Raw genomic sequence first — 22,219 nt, forward strand, 5'->3', positions numbered from 1 at the left:
TTATCCCTATTATGGCCCCTAGTGATAACCACTACTTTTATTTTGGGGATCATCCTTCTAGAACTTCTTTTTGGATATGGTTATACATTATGTGAGTGGAGCTATGTTATATTTTCTGTTGTATAAGGAATTTTATTTTAATATGTTGAGATGTTTCATATGAATGACTATTCCTATACATCATTTTAATGACTTTATTAAAATGTATGTTTTGCATTGATTTAACTAATCCACCATGATGGATGTTTCCACCTTTTCAGCAATAGCAGTATCTTTGAAAATCATTTCCTTGGAATAAATGCCTATAAACAAAATTGCTAAGTTAAAGGGTCTACAATCTTTTGATATTCCTTGCCACAATCCTCATCCCTAACCAATAATGTATCTGGGCAATCCTTTTAGAACCAAAAAGCCAACAGGTATGTCTCTTTAATTTACATTTCATTGGTTATTGAGGAAGCTGGGCAATTTTTGATATGTTTATTGACTATTTATAGGCCCTTTCTCAGTGAATTGCCTGTTTATGACCTGCCTGCTATTCCACATGGTTGTTGCATATACTCTTATTCATTTTTAAGTGTTCATTGTCTGTCAAGGCTATTAACCCTTTGTCAGATAACTTGCAATTAATTTTCCCAGATTTTTACTTGTCTTTTTACTTAGTTCTTGATAACTTTTGTTGAAACATTTGTTTTAGTAGTGAAATCAATAATTGTGTGGTATCTCTAGGAATTAAAAACCAAATATACATCTATTTTGGAGTCCCTGGTGCTTTATATTATATTTTGATTTCACTTGCCATAATTTTAGAGTACTTGCATCAACACATTTTGAACCTACTGCAGCCAGAATGGCCTTTCCCTGCTTTGATGAACCTTCCTTCAAAGCAAATTTTTCAGTCAAGATCAGAAGGGAGCCAAGGCACCTGTCCATCTCCAATATGCCACTGGTGAGTCTGAACTCCTGTATATCTACTCACAGGAAACGTCTATCGATAGGCTGTGCCTTGCATTTCCCCAGTGACAGTTATTAACATTCAGGTCACCTGTGTTATTTGGTTTATTGCTTGACTTTTCTTATTTCATTCCCAAGCTATCCTTTTGTTTCAAGCAACAATTTATTTGTAGCCAAAGAAGAAACTGTCCCTAAAACTAGGAAGATTTCAACACAAGTCTCATTCCAGGTCATTGATATTGACAGGAGGGAAACTGTGTAAGGAATCAGGGCAGGTTTAAATGAGAGTGCCCTTTAGGGGTGCCTGGGTGGCTCAGTCGGTTGAGCGGCCGGCTTCGGCTCAGGTCATGATCTCACGGTCCGTGAGTTCGAGCCCCGCTCCAGGCTCTGTGCTGATAGCTCAGAGCCTGGAGCCTGTTTCAGACTCTGTGTCTCCCTCTCTCTGACCCTCCCCCATTCATGCTCTTTCTCTCTCTGTCTCAAAAATAAATAAACATTAAAAAAAAATTTTTTTAAATAAATGAGAGTGCCCTTCCCAAAGCGCTTTTGCCTTCATTTTGTCTTATGACCTTTTGAAAGGACTTTAAAGGGAACACTTTGACAAATAAGGCCATATTTCTAGTATATAGTTATTTTCTATAATTTCTATATATGATAAACTAATACTAGCTATATAATTTGTAACTATATGCATAAAATTGGGCTGACAGAAAAAAAAAGTAATCTTTTTGGAATATCATGGTATAAAAGGTAAGTAGTGATAAAGATAGCTCAGTTCCCTTTAAGGAAACCATTATCCTTCAATACCAAAGCAAATATGGACAGGGTTCCGTCTGATTTTCAAAAGTGGTGAGAAAATGGCCATGCCAAATGAATAAAGCTACTCAAGTGCCCCTAACTCTAAGCTGATTCTGGCAGCTCAGAAAAACTCATCTGCAGGGCTATCATTCTGCAGCTGGTGCACATCAGCTCCTAGAGCACACGCAGGCTTTGTTCAGAGAGCTCACTGTGGATGACACTCAGGTGGAACTGACTTGGCCGAGAGTCTTCAAGGGTATACCAGCTCCTTCCTGTGCTGACCAAGGAGGCAAAATCTTAGCACATAGGGACCTGAGAGCCACAGCCAGCATCTAGGACAGTACCTTGCAACTCTAAAAACTCTGTAGAGCCCCTCCCCCCACTGAATACCATAAAAATCCCTTCCTCAAACAAGATTCTGACAGCCCCCCTCAGAGGGCTGTGCTCTGTTCTGTGAAGAGCACTCTTCTGCAAATTTCTGCCAGCTAAGAACTTCTGTCTACTCCACCCACATTTGTATATGAAAACACAGGAAACAATTGTGCTGTTTTTCTGATATAAATTTGAGATAGAGAACATGGTGGTTCCAATTAACATTCCATCCCTGGGATGGGAATGTGTTCTCTAATTACAGAATCACAGCTTTAAGAGAAAAAGCACAGAGATATGATGGAATCAAGGGGAATACTGATGACCAAAAAAGATTGGTGGAGAAACTTGTAGGTTTTCAGGGGGTAGGCTAGGAGCTCCAAAGGCTTCACAAAGATGCTGGAGCTAAATCCATAGGTATCTAAGACCTCTAGGAGAGGAAAATCTCTAATGTAATCTTGCCTCTTGGACAGGAAAGCCCTCCCATTGGCAGAAATCTTATAGGATCAGCCTGAACTCAGGCTGCGGACCTGGAGTTTGGGGGAAGGACAATGGGGTCTCAAAGGATCATTACAGTGGCTGGAAAAGCAAATATACCATTGGAATATTGAATTGTTTGGGCAGTGGGCAAGATTTAATCACACTTAAAGGTTAATTAACTTTAATTAATTAATTATTAAAATTTCCTCTGCAATTTCCTAGTAAATAGCACAACTTCAGGAATGAAAATTTTGACGAGGGCAGAAGGCATTTAAAAAGAAGAGGTAATTTGGAGTTTTTTCCAGAGTAAACCTGGGTCGACTATCAGAGTCAGGACTTAAGTGAGCAAAGAGTGGCCATCACACACACATAACTGGTGGTTGGTTGGTATTAAAAAGAAGCACAAGCTCCCTCTCTCTCTGCCCCTCCCCCGTTCATGCTCTCTCTCTGTCCCAAAAATAAATTAAAAAAACAAACAAACAAACAAAAAAAACGATAAAAAGAAGCACAAGGGCACCGAAATAGAGGTGGAAATAAGGTTTCAGGAAAAATGCATGTGCAAACATGGAATTTCCCAGGCTGGTTCTCCTCTTGTTCTCATTCTCCAAGCTCACACCCCAGTGCTGTGTGTTGCCTGAGGTATTACACTTCCCTTTTTGGAAGCAGACCTCTTAGACTATACCACCATCACCCCCACCCCACTGCAAGTCTTCTCCCTGATTGCACTGAAAGCTGATTCCAATGAAGCAAATCAGAGTTTGGAGGAAGCTTTGCCATGTCAGGCCCAAGCATGGGTTACTTTCAGTTTTTTACGAAAATAGAGGCTCTATTTAAGCTGTACATGGTTACATGTTTTCCCACAGGAAAAAAAAAAATTAGACATTGTATTTCTAGATAATTCTCAAACCTGTATTTATGGTCAGGTGGACTACCTCTTAGCGAAACCACAAATCTCAGGTTTGCTTTGTCCCATTCATATTATTAATCCTCATGTACCAGATATGAGTTAGTTTGCAACCATCTGGGGTATTGAAAAGAAACTTAGTGATGATAGTTGCACAACTGTAAATATAATAAAAAAACACTGAACTATATACTTCAAAATGGTGAATTTTATGATACGTGAATTATATCCCATTTAAAAAAATTGAGTAGAATGGTCTTAATATCTAAATTATAGTCAGGTATTAGAGAACTTTTAAAATAATTATGTAAATATTGTGCTATGTACTTTCACTTTTATGTCTGGTGGTAAGGAGATTTCTGTTTATAAACTGTTTTCAATGCATTGGATAATTGGATTATTTGCTGATTTTATTCTGATTTTAGGTTAAATCTGTGACTATTGCTGAAGGACTCATAGAAGACCATTTTGATGTCACTGTGAAGATGAGCACCTACCTGGTGGCTTTCATTATTTCAGATTTTAAGTCTGTTAGCAAGATGACCAAGAGTGGAATTAAGGTGAACCTGTGATTGTCACATAGGGTGGCCAGCTTGTCCTGATCTGACACTGTCCTGGTTTTAAAACTAGAAGTCCCACATTTTGGGCACATCCCTGAGTCTTGGCCAAACCAGGAAGGTTGGCATCCTATTGTTACAGATGCTCGTATTTATAATGAAGTTCTAACACAAAAACATGCAGAGAGGCTTGGCCTGGCCTACATCATGGTCCTGGCTCCACCTTTAGCAGGCATTCTGACCTTGACTCTGCTCCCTTTGGAACTTAGTTTATATTTCTTTAAAATGTGTAAGTTGGACCAGATCCTGCAGTGTTTTCTGAGGTTGCCTCTGGCTGTCGCTTCCTGCAGTTTAGAAGTAAATGTCACTGACTACCTGAGCAGAGGATTTCTGGCCTTGAGTAGGAAGTAAAATAGAGCAGTCTGCTTGGAGTATTAAATGACTCTGGGGAGAGCATTTATGCCAGCTAATACTGGAATACTGGAGAAAAGATCTTGTTTCAAGGAGTACTTGCCCCTTTTCTGGGTACCATTGCATAAGGAGCAACCTATTCAATTATATGTTGTTGGGCTCTGAATGCAAATAGGTTTTTTTTTGTTTTTTGTTTTTTTGTTTTTTTGTTTTTTTGTTTTGGAGAAGAGGAGCTTTAATTTGAAGATGCCTAATTTATTTATGCTGGTTTTCGCCGAGGCCTGAGTAGATAGGACTTCTGGGTTGGTGAAAGTGTGAAGATTTCAGCGAGAGTGGCTTGCCTAGAGATGGTATGGAAACTCTGTGCCTTTTCCTGTACCTTGCCCTGCACATCTCTTTCTCAGTTATGTCCTTTTATAATAAATAAAATATTCCTCTGAGTTTTGTGAGCTGCCCTAGCAAATTAATCGAACCTAAGGGGGAGGTCTTTGCAACCTCTAGTCTGTAGCCTGTGGGTCAGAAGCACAGATGGTAACCTGGACTTGTGAATATCATCTGAAGTGGGGGTGGGGACAACTTTGTAAGACTGAACCTTTACGTTGTGGAATCTGGTGTATCTCTGGGTAGTGTCAGAATCGAGGTGGAACTGTGGGACACTCAGGTGGTGTTGGAGAACTGCTTGGAGGTGTGGGCGTAACACCCCCCAACACACACACACACACATATATTGGAATTAGGTCCAAGAATTCTTTTTACATATTAGTATTTTTAGGCCTTTTATTTCTTTAAACACATTAAACGTTTTATATTCTAGTTAACTGTCCTATCTGAAGTCTTTACGTGTCTCATTCTGTGATTTGTTGTTTCTGCTGGTTATTGTTTTGTTCCTGTGTGTATATTGAACTTACACTACCTGAGTTGATGGTGGGTTCTTCCACAGAGAATTTGTTTGCTCCTGGCAGATGCCTGGGAGCCCTTACCAGCCCATGAACTGCTTTAAATCAAATTATTAGCTTCAGGTTTTTGAGCCACCTGGTTATTGTGAGTCCAGTTGCTAACCAGCATGAATATTAACTTGCTGATTCACTCAGGACTTCCCACAACCTCCCCCATATGGTACCAAGACTTGAAAAAGGCATTTTTCCCCTTTGCAGTCTCCTTGAGGAAGGGGATGGCTATTTTTAGTTTATCTTTACAGAAAGGGTATGGTCCTATAGGGTTCAACTTTATGCATGGTGCATATTCTGTTGGGCTTTCCCCCCTTGGATGGGCTCTGGACTTTGTCTTCTATCCCCTGAGACCTTCAATGCTGTGAAAACCAAAGCTCAAGTCCATCTGTGTTAGGTTAGTGTCATCAGGACAAAAGCTGGCTGCAGGGCTCTTCTGTCTAGGAGGGTCCTACTGTTAGTCATTTTTGGCATTTAAGTTTTCTTTACTTTTCCATTATTCCATAAGAACATTTTTAAAAAGACCTTTTTGTTTACGTTATCCAGGATGTTGTAGTTTTCAGAAGGGGACTTGGTCAGAAATAGGTGGCATTAATACAAGAAATCGAACTTCCAATTTTCTTCCTAAGTGGCAACCATATTCCACAAAATGGAACTGTTGATGTCCACCTTCCATACAATTGTGGAGATGTCATAGACTCTGGATCTGGAGTTCTCTCTTGTCCATCAAGAGAGCGGACACAGGATTAAAATGAGACAGAGACTAATATCCGGGAGGAGACAAGAACCCTGAGTAAGGGTCCTTGCTTCGTTTTTATTAGGATCAGAAGGCTTACAAGTGTGATGGCTGTGCACAAAGAGACAGTGAAACTGTGAACATTAACTCGTGTTGGTGAGAAAAGGTGATCTTGAAGATATGCAGTGTTAGGGGTTTGGGTCAATACAAAGCAAAGTCCTGGCACTGGGCAGATGGTTGTTTATGGCAGGCATGAGGCCCAAGTTATGTTAATATGTTGATTTACATAAATTTCACCATGGCTAACAGTATGAGTGAAGAAAGGCCTAGCTTCCAAAGATTAACAAGCCAGGTCCTTTTAATTTCCCTTTATGTGCAGAAATTATAGGGCCAGACAAGCCTCTGTCCTTCCAAAAAATGTTCTGTCTACTAGATTGGTCAAAGGATATGGTCTTATTTGAATATTTTGTTTCAAGATGTCCTCTAGGACCCCTGTGAATAATGGTCCAATTGCCCCAGTGAAGATTATGCTCAGTCTCTCCATAACAGGTTGTCCAAGGAATATTATTCCAGGGGTGGTCTGAATACTTGAGACTAGAGCAAGCTAGAACATTAGGAGTGTGAGATATGTTTGTTTTTTGAGGTATATCAAAGCTTGTGGCTGAGAAAAAGGTAAAATTGGCCTTTTAGAGATTTTGGTCTGTACATGTAAAAGCCAGTTGATTCTTACTTTGAGACAAGCAGATAGGTTGCTAAGTTTGGTAACACACATAGGAGGTGCTGGAATAAGCCACCATTGAGGTCTTGGCATATAAAGCCAATGCTCTTGTTCAGTTTGGAAGGGCAGGTTAAGATTAGCTCCTCCCATGAATTCAGTGTCATTATTGCTAACAGGAATATCCAGATCTAGGAGTGTTAAGCTGTCAAATATAGGTGGGTTAAGGAGATGAGCCCAATATGAATATTGAGCTTGGCCCGGACAAATGAGGACAAGGAGAAGAATCAGGGTTACCTGTATCGAATTCCTGTCAATGATGGAGATCATGGCCATCAGATGCGAGTCAGGGGTATATGCAATACCATTGTGTTGTAAGAGGATGCCGGCCTGGTTGGACAGGAGATTAAGGCTTCCTCATGTTATGTTGCGTTTGTGGAGTGGCTTCAGGATGAGGAGTCAATGAAGAGGCTTCTTCCATCTTGAAAAAGGGGGGCTGGTGGCTGCTCATTAAGAGTCATTCTCTGGAAGTACTGGTTCGTTGGAAGATATCCAGGGGTCTCCATGGTATGGCTTCACCAACCAACAGAGAGGGGATCCATAGAGGTCCAGAATCTGAAAGAACACAAACATATTCTCCTCAACCCCAGGTGAGAAGTTTAGTGGGTCCAGTCCATGTGGGCCCCCTTTCAGGGGTTTTGTATAGCACCATAGGATGAGAGGGTTTATCTGATTTTGAAGAATGTCACTCAGCTGCTGTTAGTCTTTGAGGATTAAGATTTAAAAAGTTAAGAGTAATCATAGCATGATCAAGAAGGAGCTGAGGTTGTAATGTAGATAGCCATGGGTATCTCTCCCTTTTTTGTTTTTTTAACATGTTTTTGAGCATACTATGTGCTCCTTTTACAATTTCTTGGCCTTGTGGATTATAAGGAATGGGTAATTCCAACCAAGGCTTAAGTAAAACAACTTAAAAAGGGCATGCTGTCCTGTCATTTTACCCTTTTTGTTAAAATTTTATTTATTACCTTTAACAAAAATGTATGCTCATTTTTTATATCTTTCTTACATATCTCTTACTTTTTTATATACTGAGTTACTTTCCTTATTTCCATTAGCCTTAATTATATTTAGCAGAATTTTAACTCTTAGAAACCTTAGTCTCCAGTGAAAACAAAGTAGCAACCAATTGTAAACCATCTGTTACAACAGAAATTTTTTAGGTGGCAGACTTATGGATCCATTAAGCATAAAGCATGCTTTTTAATAGATTTAAATGTCCTCAGTATTTTTGTCATAGAAACCAGAAGCACAAACCTACGGTTAGTAAGCAATGCTTTACCATTCCATTTGATTTGGAAGAGGCCTAAATGTTCAATAGATTTAATTTATCATTTAAGCAAAATGTTAAAGTTTCAGGTTACCAAAGACCCTGAAAGCTATTTTAACAATTACCCATGAAAACTATGAGACAAAGTTAACCATTACTTTAAGTCATCCTTTGGCTGACAAATTGGAAAAGAGATAACATGAATTTATTTGACCTTCAGTGAACCTTAGTAGAATAAAGTTTTATTATTTAATTTTGATAATTTAAAAGACATGTCTGTCTTAATTACATTTTATCTGTGTCCTCTTAAAAGTTTACCATTGTCAGTTTTTTCCCGTGGAACCAGTGAGGAATTCTGAAGTGGGTGGCCCTAGTCTAAGGGGGTATTTTTTGCTCTTAGGAGGAAGAGTTGATGCTGCCTGAGGCATTGAAGAGCCAGATATGCAGGTCGCATCCCAGTTGGTGCAGGACCCTGAGGAGTGGGAAGGGAAGGCCTAAAGGGTGAGGTGCCCACAGCTGGCCTGAAGGCAGATAAAGGCATAGAGGGTAGAGAAAGAGTTCTCGTGGTCCTAAAGCCTGTTAGCTCAGATAGATGAGCAGATACAGATTTTTGTTTTGTTTTCCACTTGTGGAATTAGGCAGTCTATGTCAGGCCAGAGAAGACAGAGAAGTTCCCCAAGACAAAAGGAGTTTTGGCAGTTGCTTGGGAATATTCCTTAAAACCTCCATCCTGAGGTAGACTAACCAGAGACAGTTGGCTCTGATTATCGTAGTCACTGACCAAGGAAATGAATGAGGGAGAAACCCCCACGTGTAGTTAGAGTAGCCAGAGTATATTGGGAGTAACAGTGAGAGAGAGAGAGAGAGTCCCCTTTAAAAGAGACGGCCTTGGGGCGCCTGGGTGGCGCAGTCGGTTAAGCGTCCGACTTCAGCCAGGTCACGATCTCGCGGTCCGTGAGTTCGAGCCCCGCGTCAGGCTCTGGGCTGATGGCTCGGATCCTGGAGCCTGTTTCCGATTCTGTGTCTCCCTCTGTCTCTGCCCCTCCCCCGTTCATGCTCTGTCTCTCTCTGTCCCAAAAAAAATAAATTAAAAATAAAATAAAAGAGACGGCCTGTGTAAAATAAGCCATACTATTTTAGTGCATTGTTTTGCTGACAATGATTGGAAGCTGAGCTTGTTGCCTTAGTTGGGAACATTGTCCTGTACTGGACAGTTGTTCAAAAGACGCTGGAATAGCAGCGTCAAAGTTTTGCATAGCATGAGTTACACAAGCGTCATGAAACTCTTGGGCATAGACAGCATACTGGGCTGGAGTCAAAATGATTTTTATAAGAGAGCCCCAGTCCTAGGCACACATGGAATAGTGCCACAAATAGTTTCTAAAATGCAGATCGTAAAAGGGCTGTGGAGCCATACAGCTGAACTGATTTCTGCAATTCCTTTACTATTTGAAAGAGCAGGCCTTCACGGACGTATTGCCCGTTTTGCCCGACAACGGGAAACACCTGGAATTCACCAGCCTTCTGGGCTTCTTAATGCACTTTTGCATTGGGGTGAGGACTTTATCAGAACCAGTCGGTGAGGTTTCTTGAGGCTCGATATCGTCCCACCCCTTTGGAGAGAGGGTGTGTATCTTCTGGCTGTAAAGGCAGTGAAGGCACAGGCTGACTATAAAAAAGCCTAGAGTTTTCCTCTTTTTTGGGTAATTCTTTATATGCATCGTCTGAACTCAATGGGAGAAGGGCAGTATGGACAATGGACCAAGTAAGGATTACCTCAGGGGAGGACATTAGCCACCTCGGAATGCTGAGATTTTAATGTTTTCCCTACTTGCTCCCAAATATCAAGATCATAAGTTCCTTGTTTTGGGAACCAAAGGCAGTGTTGCTGGGTAATCATAATTCAAGGAGTGCTTTCTGAGTGAAGATAGTGCCAGCCACCTTTCCCAATGATTGTAAAATATGAATGTACTCTTTCTGCTCTGGGGTTAGGGAGTCTCCCATAATAAATCTCTCCAAAGTTCCGCGGCAGCAAATCCTAATATAGTTTTGCTTTTCTCTTAGTTCATCAGGAAGAGATTGTAATCTGGTGCGTTTTTCTTGGAGCTCTTTAGTCGGTCCATGGCATTCCACAGTCCTTGAGTTGCACCGCCTTCTGGCCATGTCAGCCCTGGGTCACCATCTGTTGTAGACTTAGGGTCTGGAGTTCTCTCTTCTCCAGCAAGAAATCGGGATGCAGGATTAAAATGTGAGAGAGGCTAACGTTTGGGAGGAGACAAGAACCCTGAGTAAGGGTCCTTGCTGTGTTTTTATTAGAATCAGAAGGCTTAAAAGCGTGATGGATGTGCACAAAGAGGCGGTGAAACCATGAACATTAACTCACAGGTGTGAGGAAAAGGGGGTTTTGCAGATATGCAGTGTTAGGGGTTTTGGTCAACACAAAGCAAAGTCCTGGTGCTGGGCAGCTGGTTGTTTATGGCAGGCATGAGGGGCCTTGTCTGTTTATCTTAGCTTGCATAGGGGACAAGAGAGTGAGAGCATGCTACCTCAGGGACATCAAGGTACCTTTCTTTTGCTAATAAGCTCCCCTCTGGGCAACTTCGGCCTGTTGCGGTTGGGCAGCAGCCCTATATACCTGTTACCTAGGGCTGGGTAACAGCCCTATTTACCTGTTTACCTATTCTGGACCTTCCTTCCCATGAAAGCAGCTTTCTGATTCTGTAGTAAATTGGGGTGGTTTGGCCCTGAATATCTAATCTTGGTTACCAAATCTTGGGTGCTTTCATCCTGTGGCTTCCTATTTCTTTATGCCTTGTTAACCCATGGGTACAAGCTCAGAGAATTCCTAAGTTTATTCCCCACGTGGAGAGAAGCCACCATGGCATTTGAGTAACTAACTGTGCTTTCTCTTCAGGTTTCCATATATGCTGTGCCAGACAAGATACATCAGGCAGATTATGCACTGGATGCTGCAGTGACTCTTCTAGAGTTTTATGAGGATTATTTCAGCATTCCATATCCCTTACCCAAACAAGGTAGAAATTTTGCAAGATTATTTCAAATTGTGGCATTTAATGACCTCAGCTATGTATTATATCCCCGTAATTGGCATTCCCATGGTATCTCAGCAGCCCTTCAAGTCCTAGACCTCTGGCAGGAGAAGGTTGCTCCTTCTCACCCCTAATCTATACAGTAAATTTCTAATAATAGCAGGAGCAGATCTTGATAAGATTTCTGAGGCACATGTCATGGTGGTAATTTTACCTTCTGACCTTAAAGATAAACTCAGTTGTATTAGTGGGCAGACAGCAAAGGGCAGAAGCTGCATCTTTTTCATTATTTGCACATATTTGGTAGAAATAGAGAGAGGGTGCTCAATACATTTTTCTTAATGAACACATTTACACAGTGTAAGGAAAATCTGCAGTTTCCTTCTTAAATGGGCTTTTAAAACTATTATTCGTTTGAGATTTTAGGTGTATGGGAGTCGAGGGCATCCAAAGTCAAGTGTATAATTGAGGAAATTATTACTAAGAGTATCCAATCCCTGAATTCCTTGTCAGAAAGTTAGAAGAGGAGTCAGAAGGCCCGAGGCCCCAATCTGACTTTGTCAGGCAACAGCAGAGCAACCCTGAATCACTGAGCCTCTTTTTCTAGGTTGTGATAAGTTCTTTTCTTTTGATCCCTACACCCATCCATTCTGAAAGTTAGTGTGTTTGGACAATGTCTAGTTTAGGGACTGTTAATACATTTTTGTGTCCTTTCCAAGATCTTGCTGCTATTCCTGACTTTGAGAGTGGCGCTATGGAAAACTGGGGACTGACCACATACAGAGAATCTGTTCTATTGTTTGATTCTGAAAAGTCTTCTGCATCAAATAAGCTTGGCATTACTTTGACTGTGTCCCATGAACTCGCCCACCAGGTACACAAGATAAATGATGCTTTTAAAAATTGTGGTGAAACTACATCTATTTTGCTTTTATGGGACTTAAAAGACTATTCATATTGATACATGAAGTGTATCGATTCATCTTTACTTTGTCTTTTTTTCTATAGGAAAAATGATTTCTTTTAAAGCCCAAGGTCCCATGTTTTAAAATGAATGTCGAAAGGTTTTTCTTCTTATTTTGATAAAAAATTCTGTAAATGTTACTTATATGCTGACATTGCACATACGAAATCTTTCCTTCTGAATGCCTTATGTCTGTAACTGTGTAGATAATCCAGTCTCTGTAGAAATGTATGAATAATCTAGTACTTTCCTTTTAGTGGTTTGGGAATCTCGTGACTATGGAATGGTGGAATGATCTTTGGCTAAATGAGGGATTTGCGAAGTTTATGGAGTTTGTGTCTGTCACTGTGACTCATCCAGAACTGAAAGTTGTAAGAAGTATTTGCTTATTTTTACAAATTGATACTGCTGTTTTGTTCAGTGTTGCTGGTCTTTGATTATAGAATTCATGGAAATATTAATAACTCCCTGATAACTTAGATAAGAATCTGGTTTCTAAAATGCTAGTGAACTTGAAAGGTAACACAAATGCTTATTTCCTAACTGGGTTGCTTATTTCCAAATATGTGATTGTTAGGAAATTATGTTAAATCTTATCCTCCCTTATTATAAAAAAGCTAGAAGTAATGACAGCCTGTCTGTTGCATATCATTTCCTCAACCATTAGGTTCCTCTCTGAAGGATTATGTACAGATTGCTTTTATTTCAATAGTATCCTGCTTGTCAAATCAAATCCAATTCTACTTGTTTTAGGTAACTGCACACTTGTTTATTTATGAGCCTACACTTGGGAGTCCCAAACTTAATGCTTTGGAACCTTTAGATGTTTATTTTATTTTATTTTATTTATTTATTTATTTATTTATTTATTTATTTATTTAATTTTTTAAAATTTTGTTAATGTTTATTTATTTTTGAGACAGAGAGAGACAGAGTGTGAGCAGGGGAGGGGCAGAGAAAGAGGGAGACACAGAATCAGAAACAGGCTCTAGGCTCTGAGCTGTCAGCACAGAGCCCGACGCGGGGCTCGAACTCACAGACCGTGAGATCATGACCTGAGCTGAAGTTGGACGCCTAACCAACTGAGCCACCCGGGTGCCCCTACATGTTTATTTTAAAAATCAGGTGTTTAACTTGTGAAAATCGCATGTAGTAAAGCTAAAAAAGAAACTTACTTTAAAAACAAACAAAATCCCCCAAACAATCCTTTACCCCACTATAATTTTGACCTAGGCATATATTAACTTCTTATTTTCATCTTCCTGTACACATAATTTATAGTTGTAATGTCTATATAACTATTGTACTACAATGGGTCATAAATATTTTCCCATTTCCACATATGCCTTAATAATAAAAATGATGATGTGTGTATGTTATTCTGTTAAGTAATATGCCCTAAGAAATTAGATTATATTTGGAATTTGTCCTCCATTTTTTTTTTTTTTTTTTTTTTGACCACATAGTTTTAAATTTAAATTTCTATGGGGCGCCTGGGTGGCTTAGTCAGTTGAGCGTCCAACTTCAGCTCAGGTCATGATCTCACGGTCTGTGAGTTTGAGCCCCGTGTCAGGCTTTGTGCTGACAGCTCAGAGCCTGGAGCCTGCTTTGGATTCTGTGTCTCCCTCTCTCTCTGCCTCTCCCCTGCTCATGCTCTGTGTCTCTCTCTGTCAAAAATAAATAAACATTAAAAAAAAATTAAATTTCTTTGCCTTAAAATAAGATGATTGGAGATGTTGGAATCACTACACATTTTAGTTTGTTTTTTTGGCACTGTTTGACTATAGGAATGATAGTTCTATTTTTAAGTTAAGAGAAAATTGTCTTCTAAAGTGATAGGCATTTAAGATGAACAAAATCTAAAATGTTCACCTAAAATTGTTTCTAGGATGCTCTTTAGAAAACTGCAATTCTGTCTAGCCCAGATAAAACATGTGTCCTTTCATATTTTTTATCTAAAAATAAATCAAGTCTTTGTCTCAATAGGAGGATTATTTCTTTGGCAAGTGTTTTGATGTGATGGAGGTAGACGCATTAAATTCTTCACACCCTGTGTCGACAGCTGTAGAGAATCCTGCTCAGATTCGGGAAATGTTTGATGAAGTTTCTTATGAAAAGGTAAAAATGGATTATAAGGGTACATTTTAGACATCAAACTTATAAAGACTTTGGTGGAGAGATGACAGAGGGTTGTAGGGTGGCTTTCCATAAGGAACAACCCAGATGGAATGCTTTTTATGCTGTCCCATGCTGGCAGGGGCTTAACTTTAAGTTAAACTTAAACTTGACTCTTTAAGGCTTAACTTGAAGTTTGGTTTGTAATCCTAAAGATTATATTATAGTCAGTTTGTCATTTACTCTGTCATAAAGTGAAAATCCATGGTCTACAATAACTTTGTCTTTTATTTATCTTTCAACAAATAGGTCTTGATTGAGCATAACTGTTGTACCAGGCAAAAATCCATGCCCCATGTAGCTTGCCTTTCACTGCCTTCAAAAATGGTTTATATTGTTGAACTGCAAAATACTGTCCTATACAGTGTGTTTAATACAGAATTGGAAATGGTTGCTAACGTCTAGTGGGAAATTTTACATAAAAATCTTGATATCTGGCTTCTCTGGACAAGGAAAAAGAAAAAAAAAAAAGGATTCTTATGACACTGGTTACATGGAACCTGGGTAATTTCCCTTGGCAATGCAACCTGGAGATAAAGTCATAGTTCCTTCTTCATGAGATCAAGGATGCTTTTCCAATTCTCTTTCCATTTCCAACTGTTTCCATTGTTTTTAATGGGCAGAGAAGGTCATTATCATTGTACTAGGCTGTTTTATTTGTAGTAAACAGAACGGTATTCTTCAATATTTCCATAAGTAGTTCAGGGAGATAAAAACAACACACAAGTACATAACTTGGTGGAACAAATTAGAAAACCCAAAAACAAACCCACACATACGGTTATTATTATTTTTTTAATCTGTGAAAAAAGAGCCAAGAATATACAATGGGAAAAGGAGAGTCTCTTCAATTAATGGCTGTCCCACGGTTGTTGGACTGAGCCTTGTGTCTAGCTCTATGCTGGATGTGGTGTCTGCTTAAGATTCTATTTCTCTGCCTCCTCTCCTGCTCCCGCACTCTCTGCCTCTAAAAGAAAAACACACACACACACACACACATTATATATTTATAATAGAACTACACGTGTAGGGCAGCTCCATTGCTCTTTGTGCAGAATTAAAAAATAGAACTACCGTATGATTCAGCAATTCTGAGTGTTTAAAGAAAACAAAAACACGAATTCAAAGATAATACACACCTTCATACTCATTATAGCATTATTTACAATAACCAAGATAAGGAAGCAAGCTAGGTGCCCATCAATGAATGAATGGATGAAAAATGTGATATGTATATACAACAGAATATTATTCACCCACAAGAAAGAATGACATTTTGCCCTTTGGACAGTGTGGATGGACCTTGAGAGCATTATGCTAAGTGAAATAAGTCAAAGACAAATACCATATGATTTTGCTTATATGTGATATTCTTAAAAAACAAAAAACTTCACCTTTCACAGAACAGATTGGTGGTTGTCAGTAGGTGAAGGGGGTTAAAAGGGTACATATTTTTAGAAAACCTTTAAGTCGCTGGGATGTAATTTACAGCATGGTACTATATAGTTAATAATACTGTATTGCATATTGGGAAGTTGCTAAGAGTACATCTTAAAAGTCCACATCAAAAGAAAAATTGTAACTCTATGTGGTAACAGATGTTAACTAGACTTATTGTAGTAGTCACTTCACAGTATATACAAACATTTAATCGCTATACACCTGAAACTGTTACATGTAAATTATACCTCCATAAAAACTTCAAATATTTGTGTTTTTTAAAAGTTTATTTATTTATTTTGAGAGAATGAGCAGTGTGAGTGGGGAAGGGGCAGAGAAAGAGGGAGAGAGAGAATCCCAAGCAGGCTCTGTACTGATAGCCCCAACATGGGGCTCGAACTCAACAACCGTAAGATCATGATCTGAGCAGAAACCAAGAGTCAGAAGCTTATTAACTGATCCACCCAGGAGCCCCATCAATAAAAACTTTAAAAAGTATCCATTCTTTTGGCAGAGATATGCACTCCATGTCGATATTCAGGGGTCCTGACTTTGCCTGTTATCCTCACCATCCCCTAGAGCCACAGAAAAAGGGACAGTCTATGTCTTGAGAAGATACAAGAAATTCTCTCAGAAAAGGAGATTTTGTACTTCTTAAAGGGTGATTTCTTTCTAGGAAGAAAAGGAAGTAGGAAGGGCTTTCAGGGTCAGTGGAATCATTATTGCTTAGAAAAAAGATTTAAGAGAAGATAGTATATACAGGAAGTGAATTGAAGGGTCTGAGGGGAGAAGAAGGATGTTCTTGGGAATTAGAAAGTTACATTGAAAAAAAAGGTGGAGGGGAAGAAACAACCTAAACAGAAAATTTTTTTTTACCCTTGAACAAATTCCCTCATTTATGTCCCTTATCCATTAGAGGCATTTGAGTTTGTGATCTACAATCCACATGAATGGGGGTGGAGGGGAAAAGAGCTCTTAACCCAGGAACACAGGGTGTGTAGGAATTCTCTTTTCTCATTGTTACTCTTGCCTTCTATGCTCCAGCTGTCTGCGCTCCCCTCCCTTCCTTAACCGGTACCTCTGCTTCTACCTCTTGGACCTTCTGCCCCCACTGCTGCACTAGAGTGGCAGTGGGGAAGGCAGGTGGTGGTCCAGGGTTCAGTGTTGATGCTGCACCGTTTGCTGACCTGTGAGTAATGGGAATGGGCCATGATGTTAGTTCGTCCTGTGGGAGACTTGATTGCTTAGTGGACTGAGAAAGAACAAAAACAGTCCTGTTCAATCCCCTCCCTAGACAGGTTTAGGTTTAACCTACTTTCTTTAAAAAAAATTTTTTTAAAGTGTGATGGTGGGTTAGATGATTAAACTATAACCATGCTTGACATTGTCTTTTCAGGGAGCTTGTATTCTGAATATGCTAAGGGATTATCTCAGTGCTGATGCATTTAAAAGTGGTATTGTACAGTATCTCCAGAAGTATAGCTATAAAAACACAAAAAATGAGGACCTGTGGAATAGTCTGGCAAGTGTGAGTATGGTTTTATTTATCTATTCTCGGAATCCACAGGCTTATTATCATGTTTTGTTTTGTTTTTCCTATACCATATTAATCCATCTGAGCAGAATCATGAGTGTTTTCTACAGAACTGAGAATGATGTGTTTATTTTTGGTTTTCAGATTTGTCCTGCCGGTGACACACAAAGAATGGATGGCTTTTGCTCCAGGGGTGCACATTCATCCTCATCCTCAGTAAGTTGTTAGATCTCTACATGCTATCCCTAAGCCCATATTTTGAGTCCGCATTCTTTGAAGGAAACCTCTGTGCCAAACTCTTTGAGGCCCTTCGTTCTGTCATTCTTCTCTACAAAAGATTGTGTTTAAACTATACCAGACCGACAGTCTTTTATAATTTCTTGTGAGAACTATCTACACAAGGGAGTTGGATAGCATTCTTGGGTAACACATATCACTGGTACTAATTTGTTGAGCTTCATTCTCTGTAAAGCAGTGAATGTATGGCATGTTTCTATGGTAGACGGGGTCTGTATCAGTCAGGCTATATGGATCATTTCCATAGGTCTTCATTTGTGAAACAACAAATAAGGGCAGTGAACATTCTGGAGAGCTTACTATGTGTCAGGCAAGTGCTAATAAGCACTTAGGTACATTACCTCCTTTACTTTGCAGAATAAGACCATGAGTGGGGTACTTTTACTTCTATTTTAACAGATTGGGAATGTGGAATCCAAAAGCCTATGCTTAGTAAATTACAGAGTGGGGATCTGAATTTAGATTTAATTCACGTGTTTAACTGTTAACTGTAAAGAATTCCTAATATTTGAGTCACAAAACAATGTGAGTCTGTTTATCTGGACTTGTGGAATATTTTCCTAGGTGGTGGAGGTTAAATCCACAGATTCAACTAAACTTTATTCACCATATTTTAATTTTTTTGGCTTTTGGTTTTTAGAGATGGCTTTATTCAGTAATTTCTAGATTGTTATGTAGCATGTTTTGTCTTTTTTTACTAGCTCTTAAATATCTTTAGAAGCTTTTTTATTTTTTTTTATTTTTGAGTGTTATCTTTCTTTTCTTTTAATATAATTTATTGTCAAATTGGCTTACATACAACACCCAGTGCTCATCCCAACAAGTGCCCTCCTCATTGCCCATCACCCACTTTCCCCTCTCCCCAACCCCCCCATCCACCCTCAGTTTTTCCTCTGTATTTAAGAGTCTGTTGTGGTTTGCCTCCCTGCCTGTTTGTAACTATTTTTTCCCCTTCCTTTCCCCTATGGTCTTCTGTTAAGTTTCTCAAGTTCCACATATGAGTGAAAGCAGATGATATCTGTCCTTCTTTGGCTGACTTATTTCACTCAGCATAATACCTTCCAGTTCCATCCATGTTGCTGCAAATGGCATGATTTCATTTTTTCTCATTGCTAAGTACTATTCCATTGTATATATAAACCACATCTTCTTTATTCATTCATCAATTGATGGGCATTTAGGCTCTTTCCAGAAGCTTTTTTAGTATCAAAAATGTATTCTCCTTTGAATTTATGACTGTTGTGTGTGGACTATCTTGATGCTACCACTTAGGAAGTACAGGCTGTTGACTGATGATTTCTGCCTCCTCCCGCCCCGCGTTGCTTCTCTGGGAGCCAGTAATGATATATAGGTGTTGAATGCCTGGCCATTTTGTCTCCCTTCTCTGCCTTCATTCCCATGCCTGCTTTGTGCGGTGTGGCAAGCCCAAGGTATGCCTGGTAGAACCAGATACATGCTCTCAAGACATGACCTACACATGTAGATAGAGGAAGAGAATGAAAAGAAGTAATCAGTGCTCTAGTGGGAATGCTATGGCAGAAGGCAGTGTGGGGAAGGGAGGAAGGAGGACAGGGTCTGATGAGCCAAGGAAGGGATGAGGAAAAAGCCTCACAGAGGTTGTCAAAGGAAGTAAGCCCTGTGAGCGCAAGCTTGGGTTCTCTATTAGAGTTGGGCGAGTGGTCACATGTTGGTTTTTTTCTGTGTATAAATCAGCACTGGCGTCAGGAAGGCCTTGATGTGAAAACCATGATGAACACGTGGACGCTGCAAAAAGGCTTTCCCCTGATAACCATCACGGTGAGAGGGAGGAATGTACACATGAAGCAAGAGCACTACAGGAAAGGACCTGATGACGCCTCAGAAACTGGGTAACATTCATAGAGAAAAGCTCATTTTGTTGCCTAGGTACCACCTGCCTTGTACGATGAAACCTTATTTTTCAGAATGCTCTTAATAGATGCTGAAATATTTCGATGAAAGCTATGTATCCTATAAAGGTGATTACACAACACTGTCTTCCCAAAAGGATAACAGTGGCTTTAAACCTTGGTTCATCTCACTAAAGCTGATTATATGTAATTATTTTGACATTCTCACATTGTGTAGTTTGATAGGACGGTAATTTCCAGTTACTGACTTGAAGCAACCACTGCTAAATTACATTAGTGCCTGGCATTTGGGTTTTCACTGAGGGCATAAACATTTAGGTGACTTCTGGGGATTATGAGAGACTCAGATCTCTTTTGGAAGCCCAAGTTAGATCCTGGGACCTGTTTAGCTTTAACACTTCAGAGAGACATCAGTGGAAAGGAGATGTGGCAACTTGATTGACTCTTGATAGGCCGTATGTAAAAAAAATTATTTTGAAATAATTTCACACTTACAGAGAAGTTGCAAGAAGAACACAAAGATTCTTTACCCAGGTTAACATATATGTTAACTCTTAACCACATTTGCTTTATCATTCTTGTTCTCCTCCCTCCCCTTTCTCCTCTGTGTCTTTACAGTTATAACCCAAAGTATGTATATACAACCTAAGATAAAACCTTTCCATGTGTAATCCAAAATACCCAAGAGTTAAAAAAAATATACTCTCTATATCTTTTATATGGTCTCTAAATAACATGTATTATTGAAGTATAATTAATATCCTAGTAGTTTAGGTGTAAATCCTACTGATTCAATGTATTTTATGCATTACAAAATGATAACAATGATAAGTCCTGTTACCATCTGTCACTAAATAAAGGTATTACATTATTGACAATATGCTTTATGCTGTAAATTACATCCCATGACTTAACTTATTTTATAACTAGAAGTTTGTATCTTTTAATCTTCTTTACCTATTTCATCCCCTGTCTCCACCCCCTGCTTCCTTATTTATGAGTCTTTCTGTTTTGTTTGTTTTGTTTTTCAGATTACAATATAGGTGAAATCTAGTTGTATCTGTCTTTATCTGTAGTATGACTTACTTCACTTGACATAATATGTTCTAGGTCTATGTCTGTTAATTGCATATGGAAAGAGTTCATTCTTTTTTATGGTTAATACTCCACTGTGTGTGTGTATGTATATATGTGTATGTGTATACTATTGTATATGTAGAGACATACGCACACCACATCTTCTTCATCCATTTATCAATAGACACTTAGGTTGCTTCTGTATCTTGCTATGATTAAACAATACTGCAGTGAACAATACAGGCGCATTCATCTCTTCAGATGTATGTTTTCATTTTCTTTGAATAAATACCCAGGAGTGGAATTGCTGGATCCATATTGGAGTTCTATTTTTAATTTTGTGAGCAATCTACATACTGTTTATGATAGTGACTGCACCAATTTACATTCTCACCAATAGGAAAATGGAGCCTTCCATTTTCTCAACATTCTTGCCTACTCTTGTTATTTTTTTCTTTTCTTTTCTAATGGATCCTTCCATTTTCTCAACATTCTTGCCTACTCTTGTTATTTTTTTCTTTTCTTTTCTTTTCTTTTCTTTTCTTTTCTTTTCTTTTCTTTTCTTTTCTTTTCTTTTCTTTTCTTTTCTTTTCTTTTCTTTTCTTTTCTTTTCCTTTTCTTTTCATCATAGTAAGTGTACTCTTGATTCCCCATCACCTATTTCACCCATCCCCCCACCCATCTTCCATCTGGTAAACATCAGTTTGTTCTCTATAGCTAAGAGGCTACTTTGTGGTTTGTTTCTATCTTTTTTCTTTTCTTCATTTTTTGTTGTTGTTTCTTAAATTCCACATATGAGTGGGGCGCCTGGGTGGCGCAGTCGGTTAAGCGTCCGACTTCAACCAGGTCACGATCTTGCGGTCCATGAGTTCGAGCCCCGCGTCAGGCTCTGGGCTGATGGCTCGGAGCCTGGAGCCTGTTTCCGATTCTGTGTCTCCCTCTCTCTCTGCCCCTCCCCCGTTCATGCTCTTTCTCTGTCCCAAAAATAAATAAAAAACGTTGAAAAAAAAATTAAAAAAAAAAATTCCACATATGAGTGAAATCATATGGTATTTGTGTTTCTCTGACTGACTTACTACACTTAGCATTATACTCCCTAGCTCCATCCACATCTTTGGAAATGGCACAATTTCATTCTTTTTTATGGCTGAGTAATGTTCATACACACACACACACACACACACACACACACACACACACACACCACATCTGTATCCATTCATCTCTCTTTTTTTTTTTAACGTTTATTTATTTTTGAGACAGAGAGAGACAGAGCATGAATGGGGGAGGGTCAGAGAGAGAGGGAGACACAGAATCCGAAACAGGCTCCAGGCTCTGAGCGGTCAGCACAGAGCCCGACGCGGGGCTCGAACTCACGGACCGCGAGACCATGACCTGAGCTGAAGTTGGCTGCTTAACCGACTGAGCCACCTAGGCGCCTCATGTATCCATTCATCTCTTGATGGATACTTGGGCTGTTTCCCTAATTTGGCTATTGTAAATAATGCTGCTATAAACATTATGATTCGTGTGTCCCTTCAAATTAGTGTCTTCATATTCCTTCGGTAGATACCCACTACTGTGATTACTGG

General features: G+C 39.3%; 1 protein-coding gene across 5 annotated transcripts in view; it reads left to right on the top strand.

Annotated features, from left to right (window-relative positions):
* ERAP1 (endoplasmic reticulum aminopeptidase 1) overlaps nt 1–22,219 on the top strand; it is a 127,746-nt gene that overhangs the window by 88,985 nt on the left and 16,542 nt on the right. For all 5 annotated transcript variants that reach the window (XM_058726489.1, XM_058726474.1, XM_058726480.1 and 2 more), the window contains 9 exons: nt 811–949; nt 3,931–4,065; nt 11,116–11,236; nt 11,971–12,125; nt 12,473–12,586; nt 14,202–14,333; nt 17,227–17,358; nt 17,509–17,580; nt 19,375–19,529. In XM_058726489.1, the coding sequence (XP_058582472.1) occupies nt 811–949; nt 3,931–4,065; nt 11,116–11,236; nt 11,971–12,125; nt 12,473–12,586; nt 14,202–14,333; nt 17,227–17,358; nt 17,509–17,580; nt 19,375–19,529 (1,155 nt within the window). The remainder of the gene's footprint in view (nt 1–810; nt 950–3,930; nt 4,066–11,115; nt 11,237–11,970; nt 12,126–12,472; nt 12,587–14,201; nt 14,334–17,226; nt 17,359–17,508; nt 17,581–19,374; nt 19,530–22,219) is intronic.

The sequence above is a fragment of the Neofelis nebulosa genome, chromosome 1 (assembly GCF_028018385.1).
Source record: "Neofelis nebulosa isolate mNeoNeb1 chromosome 1, mNeoNeb1.pri, whole genome shotgun sequence".
NCBI classification, from domain to species: Eukaryota; Metazoa; Chordata; class Mammalia; order Carnivora; family Felidae; genus Neofelis; species Neofelis nebulosa.